This window comes from Salmo salar, chromosome ssa25, assembly GCF_905237065.1.
Source record: "Salmo salar chromosome ssa25, Ssal_v3.1, whole genome shotgun sequence".
Classification (NCBI taxonomy): Eukaryota; Metazoa; Chordata; class Actinopteri; order Salmoniformes; family Salmonidae; genus Salmo; species Salmo salar.
In genome coordinates, this window is record NC_059466.1 from 16,380,012 (window position 1) to 16,398,065 (window position 18,054).

Here is an 18,054-nt window from a genome sequence, read left to right on the forward strand (position 1 = left end):
GGTGTTGAAAATGATGAACTATGTGCTTGGAAAAGTGGAGTCTGTCAGAGTGATCTTATTTTGATTAATTGTATTTCTAAAGAACAGAGGAAGATTGCAGTGGGCCAACATAAATGTTGTGTTTCGAACTTTGGAGTAGAGCACCCGTCAAAGGAGTCATCTTAGGCGTGATGACAGATATTCCGGTTGAATAGCTGAAGAGAATTCCAGGTGTAGTTGGTGCCCAGCGTCTGACCCGCTGGGTGAACGGAGAAAAAGAAGAAAGTCTGTCGGTCCTGTAGTTTTTTTGATAAAGAGCAAATATCTATGCATGTGAAGCTTGGTTATGTAAGACAAGCTGTAAGAGCACTTCTACCCCCAAACCACAAGACTCCTGAACACCTAATTAAATGGCTACCCAGACTATTTGCATTGCCCCCCCCCCTTTACACTGCTGCTACTCTCTGTTGTTATTATCTATGCATAGTCACTTTAAATCTACCTACATGTACATATTACCTCAACTAACCGGTGCCCCCGCACATTGACTCTGTACCGGTACCCCCCTGTATATAGTCTGGCGATTGTTATTTTACTGCTGCTCTTTAATTACTTGTTACTTTAATTTCTTATTCTTATCCGTATTTAAAACTGCATAGTTGGTTAGAGGCTCGTAAGTAAGCGTTTCACTGTAAGGTCTACTACACATGTTGTATACGGCGCATGTGACTAATACATTTTGAAGTGTACGAATTGTAAATGATTTGTCCATGTTTGAAGTGTGTGCAGATGGACAGAGTATACTGAAGAACGATGTGTAGAAGGACGACAGGGTTGCAATTGTGGTGGGGATCATGATCCTGAGTTCCTGGAGTGCCCTGTAAGGGTGAAGGAGATTGAGGTGGCAAAAGTTAGGGCGGTCAATTGAATCTCCTGTGGAGGTGATTAAAAGAACTGAGAAAACAAGTGATGCTAGTGAAGATATGGTACTGGATGCACCACAGCCTGTAGTAAATGTTTGCTTACAGACAAAATATCCCAGGTGTGTTAAAAGGTGGATTTTGTTGCGTTCATTGCTATAGTTATAAACGGTACACCACAAGTCTCAAAGAAGTCTAAGAAACTGGACATTGTGGCTGCAGCAGAAAAGTTTTGGAGACTTTTTAAGGATTTTACATCTGAAGACTTGCAAAGGGTACTGGCGACAGAAGACCCGCCCTCCCAGGTTCCCCTTGAGTCTGTGTAGGGATCAGATCGGTTTTTATTTTTTAACTTAATCAAACGTCGTTTGATTTATTTTTTGGTAGGTTTATTTTCTTTCGTTTTGGGGGAATCCTGTTTCCATCCCGCACAGTAGGTGGCGGGATGTACATTAAATCTTGTAATCGCAATATACCATAGAAGAAGTTCTGGCATGCGTTAGCATTGGGAAGTCAGGTAAAGCGTTTTTTATCAAAAGCTATTACTTTCACATGTAAAAACACGGAATCCTACTCATTACTACACGTTATTAATCTATGTCGCTTTTGTTTTGAGCCGACTTCGCCGTCGTCCAGAACAGGGCACTCTGCTCCAAATTGAATGCAATCAACGTTAACCCGGTTCACCAGGGGCATTAATCGAATCCCCTCAATGGCGGGGTGCGCGATGAAAACCGAGCCGCGGCTCTTATGCACAGTTCATTATCTAGCTTCACACGGGTCTTATTATCTGTGTCGATTGTAGGCTATGTGCTGCCGGTGAGAGAATAATCTATATTTTCTATTAAGTTGCCTTCTGTATTTAATGATATCTTTTCAGCGACATACAGAGGTTGTTTTCAGTTTACAGTCACTGTCAGAGCATGGAACCTTTGCGGAAAGAGGCGAAGGATAATCCATCGGCTACAGCTAATCTTCTGTCCAAGATTTTCTTCTGGTAAGGAAAGTACAGTAGCAGCAATGTTTGACAGCTACTGACCGACAAAGCCGACTAGGTTTTGACAGTTGCTATGAATGTTGAAGTGTGAATGACGCTTGCAGTATCCCTACGAGTATCCTACCAGCTCTGTTGCCATAGCCTTCTAGAGCGCAAGGACACGGACGACTACCGGTAGATAAGGTGCTCAGACAATGGCCTCATCACTACTTCTATGAAAGTTTAAAACATAACAACTGTCTGTCCACAGGGCTGTTTGGGTTGATTGCTGCGAGTGTGCCTAAAGTAAACATTTACATTTGAATGGATTATGGTACTTTGTTTATTACTCTAAAACGAATGGACAGAACATGCATTCAAATGTGTTTTAAGTGTAGGCCCTCTTTATGCTTGTGTGAATAACAAAAAAATCCAACATACTGTTTGTTATCCTCTAACAGTATAACTTTACATTAATTATTCATTATTTAACACTGAACTTTACATTCATTATTTACTGTATACATGTACTGTACATGAACACATACTTGTTCCTTATCACCAGCTGGCTGAATCCTTTATTCCGTATTGGCTATAAGCGGAGGCTAGAGGAACATGACATGTACAAAGTTCTCCCAGAGGATGGATCTGAGAGACTAGGAGAAGATTTACAGTGGTAAGTCACACCTTAATGCATTCCCGAGTGGCGCAGCGGTCTAGGCCACCGCATCTCAGTGCAAGAGGCGTCACTACAGTCCCTGGTTCTATTCCAGGCTGTATCACATCTGGCCATGATTTGGAGTCCCATAGGGCGGCGCACAATTGGCCCCAGCGTCGTCCGGGTTTGAGCGGGGTAGGCCGTCATTGTAATAAGAGTTTGTTCTTAACTCACTTGCCTAGTTAAATTAAAAAAATGCAACCAGACACATTCTGAGAGTTTGACGAGCGCAGTGAGTTGGATGCTGTTGTTTGAGTGTTACATTGCTATTATCTCTAGGTACTGGGATCAAGAAGTACAGAGGGCTGCTAAGGACCTGCGCACACCCAAACTAACCAAAGTCCTCATCGCGTGCTATTGGAGGTCCTATTCTGTCATAGGAATATTTACTCTCATTGAGGTACCACAAACACTGTCTGCAGGCATATACTTACAATTTTCACAGAGTAGCTTACCCATGAATATGTAACTGGTGTGAAATGGCTAGCTAGTTAGTGGTGTGTGCTAGTAGCATTTCAATCGGTGACGTCACTCTCTCTGAGACCTTGAAGTAGTTGTTTTTCCTCTCATCAGGAAATTATCAAAGTGATTCAGCCAGTACTTCTTGGGAAGCTCATCCAGTATTTTGAGAGCTATGACCCTGACAACATGGATGCTCTGTATGAGGCCTGTGGCTATGCTGCAGGCGTCTCCCTGTCCACCCTGGGTCTGGCTGCTCTGCACCACCTCTACTTCTACCACGTGCAGCGAGCCGGCATGAAGATCCGGGTGGCCATGTGTCACATGATCTATCGGAAGGTCAGTAACCTCCAGCTCTCAGATTAAAGCCTATTTAAACAGGGCCCTGAGTTGTTTTTTTTCTTCTTCTTTCTTGTCTAGTCACTACGGAAACACTCTTGGCTATTATGACAGGTCATTCAGCTAGTCATCAGCAATCCTTTAAATATCTTTACAGTGCATGTTTATCACGAGGCATACAAATTGACTGTTGCATGAATCTAAATACACACGGTCCTTTGATATCTCCAAAGGCCCTCTGTCTTAACAGCACAGCTCTGGGAAAAACCACCACTGGACAAATCGTCAACCTCTTATCCAACGACGTCAACAAGTTTGATGAGGTATGTGCTGAAAAGACACATTCAAGATATTTGCATATCAAATGACACTGCTCAATAACATACAGCTCTTCTCCCATCCTTCCACAGGTCACTATCTTTTTGCACTTCCTCTGGGTGGGTCCTCTACAAGCAGCAGCTGTGATGGTGTTGTTATGGTATGAGATCGGCCCATCATGCCTTGCAGGAATGGCCGTCCTGGTCTTCCTGATGCCTATACAGACTCTGTTCGGTCGCCTGTTCTCCTCTTTCAGGTACTGTACATGTACCATAATGTATCAATTCAAACTTTATTTGTCACATGCACTGAATACAACAAGTGTAGACCTTACTGTGAAATGTTTACTTACAAGCCCTTAACCAACAGTGCAGTTCAAGAAGAGTTAAGAAAATATTTACCAAATAAACTAAAGTAAAAAATAATAAAAAGTTACACAATAACAATAACGAAGCTATATAACGGGGGTACAGGTACTAAGTCGGTGTGCGGGGGTACAGGTTATAGTCGAGGTAATTTGTACATGTAGGTAGGGGTGAAATGATTATGCATAGATAATAAACAGCGAGTAGCAGCAGTGTAAAAACAAATGGAGGGGGGGGGGGGTGTCTGAACCAGTTTTGCGTTGTAAGTAGCTACGCATTTCATGTGTGGATACCTTGACACTGTGAAATAATAGTGGTGGAGGAGACTTTGATGCCTTTTTACTTTCATGCCATGGGTTTTACAAACTTGTCTGGTTTCTTACTTTATCCATGGGTGCTGTGTCCAGTTAGTCTGCTACTTGTTCCAGATCGGTTATTACTGTATGTCCAGGTCTCTTCATTTAAGTGTAGATCAATTGAGCCTTTGACCCCAGATGGTTCCTCTAGGCTGCGACATAGCCATACCTCCTTACCAATCTACAAGGTTGATTCATAATTATGGCCCAGTTTTACCAAGCTTTAGTTTAAATATCAGTTGAAACTCTAAAATGAAAGTCAAAGTGATGAATGAAACATCAGTGTGAAATGGGAAAAAAGATTTCTCCTGTCATCTGCTGAATGGCAAACATTGCACTGACCCGAATGCCTAGTTAAAAAAAAATGATTTGTCTCTCACAATGTTTAGGGGTACAACTGCAGCCTTGACAGACAACAGAATACGCACAATGAATGAAGTGGTCTCTGGGATCCGGATCATCAAGATGTATGCCTGGGAGAAGCCTTTTGCAGCTCTGGTAGATGAAGTCAGAAGGTCAATTCTATTTGATTGACTTATTTTGTGTTTGATTTACATGGTTTACGACGATTGAGTCTGAATTGTGTAGCTTGAAGTCATATTTGAACTATTCAAACTCTATCAGAACAGTTCTACCATTTCCCCGTGCCTAATCAACCCTATTTTGCAATATGCATTACAAAGTGGATACTATCCCAATGCACAGTATTTCACATGTTGAAGTTTGTGGGAATGGGTGTCCTTATGCCTCTCAACTTGTATACATGAATTAAAGGTAGACTCAGCCATATGACGTAGATGCAGAAAGTAAACAGCATAGTGGGTAAAATTCCACAACAACTAAGAGCGTCGAAGCACGAGGCCCAACTTCTTTGCTGTTTTAGTCCCGCGGCTACTACGCTCTAACAGCAAGAAACGAATCTGTACGCATGTGCAGATACTGTGTGAGAGCGAAGTCTTGCATCTCGCTTATCTCCTTATCTTGCGGTGCTGCTTTTGGCATCGTCATTTCGCTGAGTCTACCCTTAAGTCAGTCATCTTCGTTAGCCTGGCCAGGCGTGAGGACCTGAGCTAGTCACAACCTGACAGTGTCCTGAGTTTGACTTGAAATGTGTTCGGTTAGTGTTTCTCAATCCTGGTCCTGGAGACCCAAAGGAACGCACATTTTTTGGGGGTCTTTTCCCCGCTGAGACGTTGCACGCATAAACCAATGGTTGCGTGCCACTCATCGACAGTGCCGTCGGGCACCAGATTGCTAGAAGACATGTTAGCTGATACGTAAAATACCTATTCTGTCATGCGTCAGAAACGTCTGAGCAGAGGAACACAACCTTTGTTTTTGCTGTAGAACTACACACGTGATTCTACAAATCAAGGGTTTGATGATGAGTTTATTACTGGGATCAGGTGTGTAATGCTAGGGGAGAAAAAAAAGGTCCCTAGGACCAGGATTAAAAAAAAAAACAATTAAAGACCTCTTATACGACACACAAGTACACTCTTCATTCAACAGAATGTAATCTACTGCCAACCTTAGTCCCCCTATTCTAAGAGGGCACTTTAGACAGGATCAACACGTTTGTTCTAATATTAATACTGTAGGCTAAACTCAAGAGGTCAACATCAGATTTGTGGCCTAGCAGCCTTCTGCTCCTTAGGCATGGAACTCATAGAACTGTAATATCTTTGCAGCAAAACAAACATCTGAAAACCTCTCCCTCTCCTTGTACTTTCAGGAAGGAGATCTCCAAGATCATGAAGAGCTCTTACCTGAGAGGCCTCAACATGGCCTCCTTCTTTGTGGCCAGCAAGATCATCGTCTTCATCACCTTCACTGTCTATGTGTTGATGGGGAACAGGATCTCTGCCAGCCGGGTGTTTGTGGCCGTTTCTCTGTACGGGGCTGTGAGACTCACCGTCACCCTCTTCTTCCCCAATGCCATAGAGAAGGTCTCTGAGGCTTTAATCAGCATCCGCAGGATCAAGGTAAACGCTCTTGGATTATATTTCTCCTAGCTGCAGATCTAGTGATCAGCTTCCTCTTCCCCCAATATTCCATTCATGCAGCGGTGTAAGGTTTATTATGTGCTTAAAATGTGTGTGTGGCCAATCGGATCATTCCGTTTTTCTTTTTTTTTCTTTTTTCTCACAGAATTTCCTTGTGTTGGAGGAAGTTGGGTCGGCGCAGGATCTTGGACTCCCTGTGGCAGAGAAGAAGGATTGTATGGTGGAAATAAAGGATTTAATCTGCTACTGGGATAAGGTGGGGAAGCCTATTTCAGTATGGTTGTTTTGACCAAGACTCGAGCTGTTTCGGCATCACTAGAAAATAGTGCATGTACAAGCCTGCACTGGGATTTGATACCATGCTCCCATCCGTTATTTACACTCTAAGCCAACCATACAACCCTCTTCAGTAAGGAGAGTTGACCTTAGATCTCAGGAAGGTGATGTCATGACGCAAATTACCAAGCAGTGTCTGCCTTGCTCTGTTGTACATAGGCCTAACCTTGAAGCTGTACGTGTACAGTAGCCTATGTACTGTAAGGATGTTGTTCACCCGCTCATGTTCCTCTGTGGTCCCTACAGGCACTAGACTCTCCGACGCTGCAGAACCTGTCTTTCACTTTGAGGTCAGAGCAACTCCTGGCTGTCATTGGACCAGTCGGGGCTGGAAAGGTCTGACTTTTTGTACTGTGAAAAGCTCACTACAAGTTAGAGATGAAGATGCATACAGTATGTGTTACAGGGCATATGGGGTAGTATTACTCAAAAACCTGAGAATATATCAATGATTATAAGAGCGAGGGTATTACCTTGCCTGTGTTTTTGTTCTTGACAGCTGGCTATGCTGAAAGCTTGACCTTAATCCTCATTAAACCCTTAAATGGGCAGTATGCCACTGCATTCCTTAATCGAATTACAATTTACTTTCTAGTCTTACTTCACACCTGGTAGTTGTGCTGCTTAATGCCATGTCTTAACTTCTGAAAGGCCCACTCAGAATGTTGCTGCTCTCCACTGCTGCAGGAATAAAAGGCAATTGAGGAGTAACAATATTCTGTGTGCGAGCCTCTCATTTCTTTATCCAAATATTATTTTTGCCCGGTTATCTCAATTGTGGGCTGTGCATATCACCGTCTTTTTCTTCATGTCTTTAATAACTTATCTCATATCTTAGTCCTCTCTACTCAGCACCATCCTGGGGGAGCTGACCCCGGATAAGGGCGTGGTCAAGTTCAAAGGTGAACTGACCTATTCATCCCAGCAGCCCTGGATTTTCCCAGGGACCATCAGGAGTAACATCCTGTTTGGCAAAGCGCTCCACCCTCAGAAGTATGAGAGGGTCCTCCGAGCCTGCGCCCTCAAGAGAGTAAGACTCTCATTGACAAATATCTATCGTCTGAATCCTTGCCTTTCTAGATGCAATATATCACTATAAACGTTCTGTGCACTGTGTGAATGTGATTGATTCCCCATGATAAGTGTCGTAGTCTGTTACTGTCTGTATGTGTAGGACATGGAGCTGCTGCCTGATGGGGACCTGGAGGTGATAGGGGACAGAGGAGCCACCCTCAGCGGGGGACAGAAGGCCCGGGTCAGCCTGGCCAGGTACGTCTCTCTCTGTCCTTTATATCCAACAGCGGAAGTGGAACACATCCTCTTTACATTACAAATGGGGTCAAGCGTTTTCCCTAGCCAGGTCATATGGTCAGGAAAACCGATTTTTGCTGTAATTATAATATATATGATGTATTGTTTTAAGTTAAACTTGTATTATAGCTGTTGTGTCATTGGTTAAAGTGAATGAAGCTGTGTATATATGTGTGCGTGTCCTTCCATCCCAGAGCGGTGTACCAGGATGCTGATATCTACCTGCTGGATGACCCTCTCAGTGCTGTGGATGCTGAGGTGGGGAAACACCTCTTTGAGCAGTAAGTCCTTGAGCAGCTGCAAACATTCCCACTAGCACAGCATCTCTCCCACATTCATTTGGAATACTTTGACAAAACCAGTAAGCATATTTCTAACATGGTTTGTTGTGCTGCTATCTGTCTATTTGCCTAGGTGTATCTGTGGCCTGTTGCGGAAGAAGCCGCGCATCCTTGTCACCCACCAGCTGCAGTACCTGAAGGCTGCAGACCAGATCCTAGTTCTGAAGGAAGTGAGTGTGTGTATATGCGTATGAGGCTCAAATGCTGTACCCTACCATCTCTATTCATGGGTTGCACATTTCGTCACTATTGTTTTTTTAAACATTTTGTTTAAGGATGACGCCTGGCTGAACGTTCTACTCGATGCATAGCAATGTCATCGTATTTTCAGGCCACTAGTGTAATTTAGACGAAACGGTCATAGGCCCCTGTTCAGAATGGCTGGGCATCTCTGGACTTTTGGGCACCAATATGGCTGCGGTGTCTGTAGAACATTCATAACAATGGCAACGACGTGGCGGAGGTGCAAACCATGAATAGCACAACTTGGTGAACACACCTCAGAGGGCTGACTAAGAACCTTCTTTCTTTCTAGGGTCACATGGTGGCGCGGGGTACGTTCACGGAACTCCAGGGCTCTGGATTGGACTTCACCTCGCTGCTGAAAAAGGATGAGGAGGACGAGGTGGAGGGGAAGGGGGGCACAGAGCCTGCCCCAGGCACACTCACCGGCTCCCCACACACCCTATCCCAGAGCTCTATGCCCTCTCTCTCTTCCTCCTCCATGCATTCTGTGATTGAGGGAGTGGACCAACCAGAGGTGGGTAACAGTGTAGTAACACCATCCCCCCCCACACATTTCTGTCTGATCCCCTGGGAGAGCACTCACCTTCCTGTTCTGTCTTGTTTGTCAGAAGAATGACAGGGGATCATACCTGAGGCAGCATCCCAAATGGCAACCTATTCCCTATTTAGTGCACTACTTTTGACCAAAGCCAATACTTTTGTCCAGCCTCTTCGGTGAGGCGCCTGGGAGTCCTGTCGGAGAAGAAGGAAACAAAGAACCTGATGGAGAGGCAGACGTGGAAGCATCTTAGTGAGATTGAGACGCCTCCATTACCCAGCATGCTACTCGAAAAATGTTCAATCATTGAACGAATTGAGAGCGAGGATCTCCTTCCAGAGGGACATCCGATTTGGCCTTCCTCCTACATCCAAATGGATTATATACAACCAGCGGGGTTTACAGTTCATTGAGCGAATTAGGAAGCTGACACTCTGGCAAGAACATAGGTGGTGGTGTCTGCTTTATTACCAATAACAAGTGGTGTGATGGGAAAACATACAGGAACTTGCAAGCTTCTCCACGGTTTTGTATATTCAATCACGCCTACAAACAAAGACTTGAGGGAAGTTCTGCTGGTCGTGTCTGTTTTTAAATGCTGGTCTGACCAGTCAGAATCCATGCTCCATGACTGTTTTGATCACATGGACTGGAATATGTTCCGGGGTGCCTCTGGGGGCTAAATCAATGAATACACAGTCACCGGATTCATTCAAAAAAATGCATCGATATGATACCGATTGTTTCTTTCAAAAACCGTGGCTTGATGGCAACCTTGTAGGGAAAAAGGAGAGCAATGCTGCTTATGAACACGGCAAGGAGACCGGGGACCATTGCATGGTTAAACAGTACAAATATGCCCTATGCAGATCGATCAAGATGGAGAGACACAAGTATAGGGACAATGTGGAGGAGCAATTCAGTGGGTCGGACATGAGGCGTATGTGGTAGGAGCTTCTAACGATCATGAACGGCGCCCTACCGGATGAACTAAACGCCTCCCGCGTCGAGCATAACGGTTCTGAACTGCCGAGGAGAGCCCCTGAGGACAACGAGGGCTACGTCCTCACGGTCTCCACAGAGGATGTATGGAAGTGTTAACCCTCGCAAGGCTGCCAGCCTAAATGGTATTCCTAGCTGCGGCCTCAGAGTATGTGCAGACCAGCTAGCTGTTGTGTTTTCTGAAAACTTCTCTCTGTAGTTCAGGCTATTATCCTCACCTTCTTCAAGATGTCCACTATCATCCCAATGCCCAAGAAAGGGAAAATAACTGAACTGAATTACTACTGACCCGTAGAAATCATTTCCGTCGCCATGAAGTGCTTTGAGAGGCTAGTCAAAGACCACATCATCTCCTCCCTCCCAGACACACTCGACCCTCTCTCTGACAGATCCACAGACAATCGCCATTGCACTGCACACTGCCTTTACCCACCTGGACAAAAGGAATGGATGTGTGAGGACGCTTTTCATCGACTACACCTCGGCCTTCAATACAATAGTGCCCTCTAAGCTCCTCACTAAGCTCACAACCCTGGGACTGAACTCCTTCCTATGCAACTGGGTCCTGGACTTCCTGATGGGCCGCCCCCAGGCAGTGAAGGTTGGCAACATTACCTCCTCCACACTGATCCTCAACACGGGGGCCCCACAAGGGTGCGTCCTCAGTCCCCTCCTATACTCCCTGTATACCCAAGACTGCGTGGCCTCACATAGTTCCAACTCCAAGTTCGCTGACGACACAACGGTAGTAGGCCTGATCACCAACAACAACTAGAAGGCTACAGAGGAGGTAGGCACTCTGACGACATGGTGCCAGGTAAACAACCTCTCCCTCAACATCAGCAATACAAAGGAGCTGATTGTGGACATCAGGAGGAACCAGGTTGGACATGCCCCCATCCTCATCAATGGGGCCACTGTGGAGACGGTCAAAAACCTTCAAGTTCCTCTCCGTACCCATCTCTGGTGAGCTGAAATGGTCAAAACAACGTGGTGAAGAAGGCACGGCAGTGACTCTTCAGCCCCAGGAGGCTGAAATTCGGCCTGTCCTCGAGGGCTCAAAGTGTTCAACAGGAGCACCATCGAGAACATACTGTCGGGCTGCATCACGGCCTGGTACGGCAACTCCACTGCCACTGACCGCAAGGCTCTATAGAGTGTGGTATGCTCAGCCGAACACACCTTTCACAGGAAGGCCAAGAAGATCATCAAGGACCTCAGCCACCCGAGCCACGGCCTGTTCTCTCTGCTTCCATCACTCAGACGCAGGCAGTATAAGAGTATCATGGCAAAAACTGTCAGACTGGCCAATAGCTTCTACCCCCAGACCATCAGGCTGCTGAATAGCCACGAGACAGCTACCTGCTTCCTTTCCCCCTTCTTCCCCCCCCCCGGACCTCCTACCCCTCATTCACTTCTCTTTTCTTTTACCTGAACTGTTGGAGCTCGGAGCGTAAGAATTTCACTGTACCCTGCGACTACATCTGATACCCTGTGACTAAAACTCATCTAATCTGCTGTAGTTAAAACATTTGTCTGCTGCTTCCTCTTTTCTCCCACTAGAGAGCAGTAGATGGTCTCACTTGATCTACCATCACAGTGGGCCTTCATCAGGGTTCCCCAACTGGCCGGCAGATTTGGCCCCTGCTGGACATAGCAGGCTGTAAAAACACTAGCAAATCAGCTCCAAGTGATTTCAGTTTTGGATATCCGTTCCAAAGTATTCCCACGCATAATAGAGATCTATGTGATACATTTGTAAGCTAAGCAAGGTTTGAAATTGTTTTAGTCAAATATTATAGCTTGTCAATCTTCTTGCGGTCGATTTGCAGTCTACAAATTATTTCCAATTATGTTCTGGTCCCCTGATCATCTGCTCAAGAACAAAATTGTCACGCGGCTGAGTCTTTTTGATTATTCCTGGTCTACATGTACAGAGTAACAATCATTTCCATTACTATTTGTGTGTTTTTTTTTAGCCAGTGCAACACATGTTGGAGGAGAGTCGTTCAGAGGGATCCATCGGTCTCCATCTTTATCTGAAGTACTTCAGAGCAGGTGCTAATGTCCTGGTTCTCCTGGCCCTAGTTTTCCTTAACCTGCTGGCACATGTGAGTGGCTTTTACACTACACAGTGAAGGTATTTTAATGTAGCAATAAAACAAAAATCACAAGTTGGCTATTGAACATTTTCTAACGTACAGTAGGAGATCTGTGTGAATGTAAGGAATAATGTGGAAGGTAGAACTAATGTGCTTTTTCATATATATTTTCAAGATCACATATATTCTACAGGATTGGTGGCTTGCTTACTGGTGAGAAATTCAATGTTTTGATTCCGTTAATACCTAAGTTCAGTTGCTGAATTTGTCCCAAAAATGATATTGAGTTAACACCATAACCTGTTTGCTTACAAATGAATGAAATAATTGGTCAGAACCATTTGAGCGCTCATGGTTGATTGGTCTTATGAAATACCATTGTTTTTATGATCCCGATCGATGGCGTTTTTTGTGGACCTTGATGTGTTGCCGTTCAGGCTGACCTTTTTATCCCAGGTTAGGAACATATTGCTTTGTACCCTGCCTCCAGATTTCTGCTTTCTTCTATTGATGACTTTGTGGCTTTGATTCCTCTGTGCCGGGCAGGGCCTCTGAACAGGAGCATCTCAATGTGACGGAGCCCATCCACAATGGCAGCAGTGCCACTCAGCAGCTGGACCTTGACCTTTACTTGGGTGTTTACGCAGGTGAGGCACAGTGAGCTCAGCTCCCTTTGTCTGCCACTGAGGCTCCGCACAACCCAGCCATTCACTGAGCACATCCCCGGGCTTTGGCTGGAGCCCAAGGCCTTCAAGGCCCAGTGTCTGTACTCTGTGTGTACGGGCCTCAGCTGCTAGGGAAGATAGGAGTGTTTTTCTTGTCTTCAAGAGTTGGATTGCTCTTAGGTCTGATGTGATTGTCTTCCCATGACTCCTCACCTCTTCAGTTTTCCCCTCAGCCTGTGTTTGCAATCGCTATTGGCAGCTCAGCCTTCAAGAATGAAAAGTGAATCACTGAGGGAGAGATTGTAGTGGAATATAGCCCCATTTGGAGTTTTCAGTCCCAACAATGGTGCAGTGAAGTGAACAGTTGACCTACTTGGAGAGGGGAAAAGTACTAATGTACTCTCCTGATGTATTTGTATCTTTTTGTACCCTGTTCTGTTTGTGTGTAGGTTTAACAGGGGCCACCATCATATTTGGCTTCCTGCGTAGTCTTGTGTTCTTCAACGTCCTGGTGAACTCAGCCCAGACCCTCCACAACCGCATGTTCACCGCCATCCTCCGCACCCCTGTCCGCTTCTTTGACGTCAATCCCATTGGTAAGGGACCCGGCCATCTCAATGTTATACATTTCTTCAAGGACACACAGTATAACCACATCTGTTAAAACCACAACGGGCCAGTTCATGTTTCAAGGCGAGATGCCATCCTTACCTATTTAGTTTTAAAAGTACAGTAGGTTTGCTTACATTCTGAGTCCTCTTAAATAACCATTCTGCCCACTAGAGTGCAGACTATTCCTGGGACATACCAGCTTCTCCATTGGCTTACATATACAGTAGGCTAGATGCACACCTATGTCTGTCCCCACTTTACAACTGCTCTCCACTGAGGTAAACACAAAAAAAAACGCTTTTAGACAATTGATTTATATCTGTTTAAAATTCAAAATGTTTGATTTGATTCAGAAATCAAATACATGCACTATTCTTTAGTAATATTGTGTTATTAATCAATCTAAAGAAATCGTTCACGTATACCTGCTAGATATGGTTCCAATTCCTGGGTGACTATCACGGGCTTATCTTGACTTTAAAGAGCTGATTGTCACTTGTTAGTTATATGGGCAGTGTTTAGGGGTTAAGGACAATGCTGTCTATTTGGGACATCCCAGAGTTGATTTTTGTTTCAAAGAACTGCTTCATATAAACTGTAATCATAAAACCAATCACCCAAGAGTTCAATTGTGAGTCAAAATGCATGTGAAATAAGTCTGTGTTTAGGTGTGACGTCTTTTGAAATGATTGAGAAGAGGGTTATCTATTAACCGTGAGCGCGAACCAAAAAGCAAACAGTGATATTGAATGAATACTGTTTGCTCTAGGTCTTGGACAGAGTGTGGTATTTGAACGACAGAGCTGAGCAAATACAAGGCCAATTGAACTGTATCAGAAATCTTTGTTTATTTAATTAGCTTTGTAGGCTGGAGCTGTTTGGACAGAGTGGAGTGGGCAGATGGACATGAGTTTAAAACTGAGTCAACACTAGAACTAAGATGACCCGCTCTGAAGGACACTTCTTCCTTATCTTCACGTAACAAGGCTGCTTCACAATACGGCTCCATAAAAAAAAGACCGTTTCAACAAGTCTACCTAAAATTGTTGAAATTGATTTTTTTCCCCCATTTTTTTTTTTCTTTTTCAATTTGACAATTCATCTGAAAGTTGTTGATGTTTCTGTGGTAAATGTACGTTTTATGTATTTTCTCATTGCCCTTTTTCGTTCATAACCCAGATCAAATGTCATGGGCCACTTTGATAACTACTCTTTTTCTATGCCATTGTTCACCTGTCGGCACATAATTACTCAGGCTAATCTCTCCATAGTGACATGCATGTACAGCACAATCAGCACGGTTGAGCATTTTCAGCACGAAGGAAACTTGGCAGTATAATGAGTCATAATAAGATGGTAGCAAAACTACAAGTATGATTTGAGGGTGCTTTTTGGTAGCGTTGTGGTTTCGGCATTAGAAGTGTGTGATGCAGGTTTCTTTAGGACGTTGCGTTTGGAGCAAACAGTGTGGGGTCTTAATCTTTTGGGTTTTGTTTTTGCTGCTGCCGTTCTGTTGTGTGCTCGTCTACCTGACGGCTTATCTGGGCGTGTACCTCCCTGGTAATCTACACATAGGAGGAGCACAAACAGTTTGAATAATGTAATCATCTGTTTAATAGCGCAGTAAAGGAGAGGCTTAACAGATGCTGCTATCTGATTACTGTTGTGTTGCTATCAGTAACCATTGATGGACCGGTCCAATCCTTCCAGCTTCAGCCCTAGACTGGAAAACACTCCAGTATGTCTGACTGGATTCAGATCAGACACAACCTTTTTCTATTAGAATATAGGTTCTCCTGTGGGCTTGCCCCCCCCCTAAAATAAAATGCTATTGACAACCTATCAAACCACCACAACATAACATATCTCTGCCTTTTTGAATGTCATTTCTACAGTTTGTCTTTATCTGTTATGAAGTCTTCTGAATCATGCTGTAATTCTGAAGCAGGTACTCCCCTTGAATTAATAGAACAGACAATAGACAGAGCTATTGTCATCAGGGGTATTGTCAGCGCTGGTATTACTGTCTCTCTCGCTGTTGTTTTTTTCTCCCAGACTTGGTCTGTGTGACTTTCCCTTGTGTTGCCAACAAAGTGTGAGTGATGCATGCGTTGTTAAGGATTTGACAACTGTTTACACTTGTAAGTGATGTGTGCTGCTGCTGAACAGGCCCTGTGTTTGATACGTTATTGGCTGCCATACAGTCTGACTGGGAGTTAAACATTACCACTGCACAGAAGTCTGTCTTGCGATAGATGTGGTTTGTATAACAATTTAACTAATCGATGGCGGATTATGATTGATGGATAGCTATTGTAGATAGCCGTTGTAGCTCCGCAATACTGTTTGGCTAAATGACTTGCTAGGCTTTTTTTTCATATTATACAAAGTTATTGGATTGTTTGACAATTTTATGATGCCTCGACAGATTTAGTCGGTTATGATGCATAAAACGACATTTGAACTTTCACCGAACGTTCCAGATATAACACGCTAGATTTTCTTTTTTCAATATGATACTTATGAACGTGTCTGTTCCATTGAAAGCAGCATCATAGAGCAGTGGACGTGTTGAGCTGATGTTGATCCCTTTAATTTAGTGTCGTTGAGTGGGCCCCCCCCCAGCCCCCCGCCCAGGCCGATCAGCACAGTCCCATAGTGAGGTACCAACGGTCATCACTCACACGTACATGCATTCAGGCAACACACACACTCATGTAAATACACACACACACACACACACACACACACACACACACACTCCCCCCTTTAACCTCTACCCTCACTTATCAGCCAAGATAGTTCACCTCAGCACCAGGTGTCAGTGTCTGTTGACACAGGGAAACGTCAATACAATGTCTATGTAACGACGGGACAATCTAATTGTCTACGGAGGCAATGTTTTTAATGTCTATATTTGTGGCTCCGGTATCGGTGTATGAGAGAAGTGGTGAAAGTGCTGCAGAGAGTACGATGATATCGGAGTGTGCAAATTGAATGTGGAGATGGAGCCGTGTGTGTGTGTGCACTGTGGCTGATATAGCTCCCCTTCGCTCACCACTTCCACTATTTAATTGCATGAAAGGGAAGTGGAGGAGATTGCAGGACCCTGGCGGTGTGAGCGGAGAGAATGGATTTAGAATGTATTAGTATTGGCAGCAAGGTGCCGGCGGTGGGGTGGGGAGGCGGCCCCGGCCCCCAGGCCTCTGGGCCTTCGCAAGAGTTCAGGTGAGTTGTAGCCCACCACCTCAGCAGCCTCCAGCCCCAGCAGCAGTCAGCCCGCTCCCCAATTCCCCTGCATTATCGCTTCCGCCTCAGTGAAAGGCCGGCCCAACAGCAGCGGGGCCCACACATGGAGTGGCTCGTAGTGGCCCCCTTATCTAGATGTTTACAGGGAACAGCGATTTGCCACACACCCTGCTCCAGCTCCAGACCCCACTGTTCCACTGCTTCAACTCTGATCGGAGAGCCCTGCCCGCCTAATGTCTCCACCCAAGGGGCCGCTACCTCGGTCGGAAAGGCCTGACATTTCGCCAGCCCCTCCCCAAAAAAGGGGTGCAAATCACCCCTGGAGACTAACGCCATGAGAAATGGTTTGATATTAATGCTGCTGATATCCTGAAATGTCTATCCCCCTCCACCACACAATAGGTGATATTGTTGACAGCAACCAGTCGTGATTGACGCTATTGTTCCGGACCTGTCTTACCTCATAGGCATTTCCATGCACTGAATGTCTTTGTGTAACTGTATCCCTGAAATGGATCTTACCTATAGTTTGTGGAGGGATGTCAACTGTATCACAGTTGAAAAGGCGAGATGCTAGTAAAACAGCTGATTTGCTCTGTGATGCTCTCTGGCGTGTACCCCCTGAAACCATGGTATGATGTAACTCGGGGTAATGTATCATTTTTCTGTACGCTTTGTTTGCTGGATTCACATGGATTTAGGTCATCTATGGCTTAGACAGTAACATTATACATGCATTATAGGCTCTTCCACAAACACAGTTTGACAAATAATTCACCCCCCCCTTCCTGTTTCCAGAAGAAAGCGGAGAGACTAGGAAAATAACAGTCAGCCGCGTTACTTCCCCCTTGGCTTGAGCCCTCCCCTCAGGAAGTCTGCATGCTAAAGGGCCACTCACACTGTGAATAAGATTAGTCTGCCTCCAAGTGTACAACATGCTTACGCCACTTGACTTTGAATCAGCGCTGATTTGGAAGCATTGCTGGGTTGTAAGGGGGAATAATGCTCCGGCTGAGTTTATGCAATGGCTGTTATGAAAAGCCCTGGCCTCGTCTGCATGCATGTTTTTAGGCGGGAGCGGGGAGCGGCAGCGGTGGTTTTGGATAAAGCTGTAAGCTGCTTACGTCCGTGGAGAGTAGTGATTACAGGCCCACCACCATGGGACCCTCTGGGAACCGCCGAGACAACTTTTAGGTCACCTCCACATCCCGCCAAA

At 45.0% G+C, this 18,054-nt stretch overlaps 1 protein-coding gene across 4 annotated transcripts in view; it reads left to right on the top strand.

The window, feature by feature from the left end:
• Positions 1-520: 520 nt before the first annotated feature.
• Positions 521-18,054, top strand: part of LOC106586269 (ATP-binding cassette sub-family C member 4) — a 47,439-nt gene continuing 29,905 nt past the window's right edge. Inside the window, exons 1-20 of one of the 4 annotated variants that reach the window (XM_014173387.2) lie at positions 525-1,416; positions 1,780-1,896; positions 2,441-2,551; positions 2,873-2,993; positions 3,167-3,391; positions 3,625-3,714; positions 3,802-3,965; positions 4,820-4,945; positions 6,166-6,415; positions 6,582-6,692; positions 7,019-7,108; positions 7,611-7,802; positions 7,947-8,041; positions 8,278-8,364; positions 8,498-8,594; positions 8,960-9,184; positions 12,190-12,321; positions 12,488-12,525; positions 12,859-12,959; positions 13,427-13,573. In XM_014173387.2, the coding sequence (XP_014028862.1) occupies positions 1,823-1,896; positions 2,441-2,551; positions 2,873-2,993; positions 3,167-3,391; positions 3,625-3,714; positions 3,802-3,965; positions 4,820-4,945; positions 6,166-6,415; positions 6,582-6,692; positions 7,019-7,108; positions 7,611-7,802; positions 7,947-8,041; positions 8,278-8,364; positions 8,498-8,594; positions 8,960-9,184; positions 12,190-12,321; positions 12,488-12,525; positions 12,859-12,959; positions 13,427-13,573 (2,476 nt within the window). In that variant the 5' untranslated portion in view covers positions 525-1,416; positions 1,780-1,822. Of the gene's footprint in view, positions 1,897-2,440; positions 2,552-2,872; positions 2,994-3,166; positions 3,392-3,624; positions 3,715-3,801; positions 3,966-4,819; positions 4,946-6,165; positions 6,416-6,581; positions 6,693-7,018; positions 7,109-7,610; positions 7,803-7,946; positions 8,042-8,277; positions 8,365-8,497; positions 8,595-8,959; positions 9,185-12,189; positions 12,322-12,487; positions 12,526-12,858; positions 12,960-13,426; positions 13,574-18,054 lie in introns of all 4 variants that reach the window. The other 3 variants (XR_001324163.2, XR_006762027.1, XM_014173388.2) reach the window with 3 other exon arrangements.